Source organism: Nerophis ophidion, linkage group LG13, assembly GCF_033978795.1.
Source record: "Nerophis ophidion isolate RoL-2023_Sa linkage group LG13, RoL_Noph_v1.0, whole genome shotgun sequence".
In the NCBI taxonomy this organism is placed as follows: Eukaryota; Metazoa; Chordata; class Actinopteri; order Syngnathiformes; family Syngnathidae; genus Nerophis; species Nerophis ophidion.
In genome coordinates, this window is record NC_084623.1 from 40,153,897 (window position 1) to 40,158,876 (window position 4,980).

Sequence of the window (4,980 nt, forward strand, 5' to 3'; positions counted from 1 at the left end):
TGATGATAATCTTCATTTGTCATCCACCGGTAATAATACACACAACGTACGATTTATGTGTATCTAAAAACACATGTTGCGTTTCGATATGAATTACCGTATTTCCTTGAATAGCTGCCGGGCAAGTAATATGCGCCTGCCTTGGATGACTGTCGGGTCAAACCCGCTTCCCAAATTTGTTAGCGCATGCTTACTTTTACCGCAGGGTCAAATTCGTGACGTCACGATTGCCGCTTCACCTGTCGTCATTTTCTAAACGGCGGAGGAGTTTATTTTTGCTTTTACTATGTGTAAACCAGGAGTGTTGTTCCACAGCCATAAAACAACTTTAACACTCTTACTAATATGTGCCACACTCTGTGAACCCACACCACACACATTTCGGGAGAACATCGGCTCTGTAACACATTATAAACGCAACATAAGAATTACCCACAATGCCATGCATCCATGACTCTTGGCTATAAAATACACACCGCTAGCACCAAACCCCGCCCCCCCCCCCCCCCCTCCGTTGGTTGAGGTGGGCGGGGATGGATGGCATTGTGGGTAATTCTTATGTTGCGTTTATAATGTGTTACAGAGCTGATGTTCTCCCGAAATGTGTTTGGTGTGGGTTCACAGAGTGTGGCACATATTAGTAAGAGTGTTAATTGTTTACATCACAACCATCAGTGTAAAAGGTATGGCTGTTGACCAAGTATGCATTGCAATCTCGTATGAGAAGCATCGAAAATTCATGCGTCCGGCCGGCAAGCAGACAGCGTTGTATATAGGTGCTCGCCGGCCGCAGAATAATTTATTTATTTATTTTTATTTATTTCTTTAAATCACACTCATTTTTTTACTGCATGCCATTGGTAAGCGCAGGGATGAGAAGAGGTTCTAAAATGAATAGCGCCTGCTTACTTTTACCGCATGCCTTAAATAAGCGCAGGAGTGAGAAGAGGTTTTAAATTAATTAGCGCCCCGGCGGCTATTCAAGGAAATACGGTAAGTTTTTTTTTCCCACTCATGTAGTCAACGGCGAGGGCTCTGATTGAATACTTGAAATCCAGAGAAATAGGTGTTTTTCATTAGGGCTGTCAAAAATATCCATTTAATTTATGTGATTAATCATACTCATGTATATAAGTAGAATTGTCACGCAATTTACTCTGACTGTTCTTTTCTTTGACCTCAAAGGCGTTGATGTACATACAGATTTCGCTTCAAAATACACCAAGATGGGACTTCAGCTGAAGATGTTTTGAGCAAATAACTGTGGCGCTTTCAAGTAACGCACGTAAAAAGATTTCCCGAATGACTCAGAGGCCTTGTGGTTGGAGTGTCCGCCCTGAGATCGGTAGGTCGTGAGTTCAAACCCAGTCATACAAACGACTGTAAAAATGGGACCCATTACCTCTCTGCTTGGCACTCAGCATCAAGGGGTTGGAATTGGGGGTTAAATCACCAAAAATGATTCCCGGGCGCGGCCACCGCTGCTGCTCACTGCTCTCCTCACCTCCCAGGGGGTGATCAAGGGTGATGGGTCAAATGCAGAGAATAATTTCACCACACCTTGTGTGTGTGTGACTATCATGAGTACTTTAACTTTTTAACTTAACAAAAAAAATTGCACCTGATTGTGTCCAACCATCGGAGTCATTTTTTGGTTGATTTATTTTTAGCAGGTGATTAATCGTGATTAATGTACAATCAAAAGTGTGATTAATCTGATTTAAACAAATCATAATTTGACAGGATTATTTTTAAGTAGCGTGAAGGAACAGCAACATCACGATTGTCCAGGTTCATGCACACAGTGGCTTCCTGTAAGTGCAAAGCAAGCTTCACAATAAAAGCATGGCAGTATTAACCTGAATTCTTTATTTTTGTTACTTTTAGAACGTTTGCCACGCATCAAACATTTGCGCACATATACGTAAGCTCTATTACTATAACCTTTTTTAAACGTATGAAAGATTGATGTAATTGAGAATGTTCCGCGTGGTTCTAGAGTCTTCCGTTCAGGTGTGAGTCAGTTGGAAATGAACAAATGTGATTCAGTCAGTCATTCATAATTCATAAAGAGCATTACAATTCTTCATTTTCAGCCTATTTGGTGATTTTGAATTGAGCCAGACATTTTCATTTAAAACTCCCCCTGGCACTGATTCATACTCGCTCCTCCTCGACCCCCTCCTGTGAGTACAATTACAAGACCTGGAACTTCCAGGAGTTCTGGTCTTTGTAGTCCAGACAGTCAGCGGCGTTGAAATTGAGCTTCCAGGCAGCTTGGTCCTTGTAGTCCAGGCAGTCGACGGCTCCAAAGCCCAGCGAGGCGGCCGTGTAGCCCTGAGAGGAGAGGGAGGCCGGGGACTGGCTGAGGGGCCCCCCCATGGAGGAGGCGGTGATGGGGCTGAGGGCCCCGCCTGTGCCCGACAGCTGCGGGTGCATGGGCGACAAGTAGGAGCTGCAATCCAGGCCGGTGAAGTACGAGGAGGAGCCCGCGTAGCTCTGGCTGTAGGCCGGGGCCTGGGTGTAGGTCATGGGGTAGGCGGTGGTGCGCTGCATGCAGGGGGTGGTGGCGACGGACAGGGGGTCCGGCAGGGGAGAGATGGAGGCCGGGCTCCAGATGGACACCGTGGCACTGGCAGAGCTGGAATTGGCGGTGATGGCGGTGCCTGGCGGAGGAGGCGGCGGGCTGTAGGGTCCGTTGGCGGGGTTGGCACTGGCATCGGTGCTGGCTTCACGGGCCGGGGAGGACTTCTTTTTGGGGGGCCGCGGTTTGGACTGGCCTGTGCTCTGCTGCTGCTGCTGGCGGCACTTGGCACGGCGGTTCTTGAACCACACCTGGACGATAGCGGGGTCATAAATCATAATTTAGATGGATGTATCAACAGATGAGGCGAAGCGAATTATATTTATATAGCGCTTTTTCTCTAGTGACTCAAAGCGCTTTACATAGTGAAACCCAATATCTAATTTTTTTACATTTAAACCAGTGTGAGTAGCACTGGGAAAAGGTGGGTAAAGTGTCTTGCCCAATGACACAACGGCAGTGACTAGGATGGCGGAAGCGGGGATCGAACCTGCAGCCCTCAAGTTGCTGGCCCGGCCTCTCTACCAACCGAGCTGTACCGCCCCAATATAGATAAATGGATAGATAAACGTTAGGTCAGGAAAAAACGCAGAGGCTATTTCATTCCTACAAGCCTGTTTCACAGGTTTCCCTGCTCTTCAGGGGATTTAGATAGATAGATAGATAGATAGATAGATAGATAGATAGATAGTAGATAGACAGAAATTATGTTGCCAGGGTTTCACAATATTTAACTGTAATTTTTACCATAAAATGCTGTAATCAAAATGTACTATAACTTAAAAACAAATGACTGCAAGTTGCTGGCACGGCCGCTCTACCAACCAAGCTATATCGCCCCAATATAGATAACTGGATAAATAAACGTTAGGTCAGGAAAAAACGCAGAGGCTATTTCATTCCTACAAGCCTGTTTCACAGGTTTCCCTGCATTCGGGGGATTTAGATTGATAGATAGATAGATAGATAGATAGATAGATAGATAGATAGATAGATAGATAGATAGATAGATAGATAGATAGATAGATAGATAGATAGATAGATATTTTTAAAAATTGCCAGGGTTTCACAATATTTAACTGTAATTTTTACCATAAAATTCTGTAATCAGAATGTACTGTAACTTTAAAACAAATGACTGCAAATATGACATTTATCTTATATTCATAACAGCATTTAAAAGTAATTATTGCACAGTAAAAATACCGTAATCAAAATGTACTGTAACCTTACGACAAATTCCCATCGGTTTTCCCTTCACAGCATGTAACAGTATGATTTCACAGTAAAAGGCCATAATCAAAATTTACTGTAGCTTTACAACAAATAGCTGTAGAAAATTACACTTATCTTTTTTCACATTATTTAAACTGTATTATTTCACAGTAAAATAATGCCATCAAAAATGTACTATAATCTTGCAACAAATCACTGTAAAAATGACGGTCCTCTTTCATTTCACAGCATGTAACAGTGTTATTTCACAATAAAATACCGTACTCATTAAGTACTGTAACCTTGCAACAGAATACTGCAAAAAAAATACACATGTAACAGTATTATTTCACAGGCAAATGCTGCAATCAAAATGTACTGTAACTTTACAACAAAGTTACTGTATGAATGATATTACACAGCATTTAACTTCACATCAAATTACTGTCAATGTTACTGTCAAAATGTTGCAATTATTTGCTGGTATTCAACTGTGAATTTACAATGATTTGTTTACAGTGTGGATCAGGGGTGTCCAAACTTTTTCCACTGAGGGCCACACACTGAAAAATCAAAGCAAGCGGGGGGCATTTTTATATTTTTTTTATTTCAAAAACCAATACAATATATGTGTGAAAATATACATTTGGGCCTCCACTCAGGCTTGATCCCAGGGACCACAAAGGATTTTGGTCAAAAAATATTTAAAATGTGTCTTTATATTGTATTATTGTTATTCAAGGTTTAAATCTCTAGATCAACATTAGGTACATCTGTCAATATAACGTTTTTAAAGATTTAAGTTGTATGCCCTTTTTTTCAAAGAAAACCCTGTTTTGTTATGGAAAAAAAACACAATATATGTAATAGTTTCCCCCAATAGAATTTTAAAAAGGGAATATTTGAGATGATAGAATAATTGGAGCCTTAAAAATGTCAAAACATACCACCATTGACTACTTTTTTTAAATTATATTTTTAGCAATGACACAAAAAAAAAAATTGCACTAAAATTATTGGGGATCCAAAAGGGTCCTACTCATTAAAAATAAAAAACTTTTTTTTTTTTACTGGCAGAGGGGTTAGTGCGTCTGCCTCACAATACGAAGGTCCTGCAGTCCTGGGTTCAAATCCAGGCTCGGGATCTTTCTGTGTGGAGTTTGCATGTTCTCCCCGTGAAT

At 41.5% G+C, this 4,980-nt stretch overlaps 1 protein-coding gene across 1 annotated transcript in view; it reads right to left on the reverse strand.

Moving 5' to 3' along the window:
- Window positions 1–593: 593 nt before the first annotated feature.
- Window positions 594–4,980, reverse strand: part of LOC133564538 (homeobox protein otx5-A-like) — a 7,809-nt gene continuing 3,422 nt past the window's right edge. Inside the window, exon 3 of the mRNA XM_061918908.1 lies at window positions 594–2,835. Coding sequence (XP_061774892.1) covers window positions 2,197–2,835 — 639 coding nt within the window. The 3' untranslated portion in view covers window positions 594–2,196. The remainder of the gene's footprint in view (window positions 2,836–4,980) is intronic.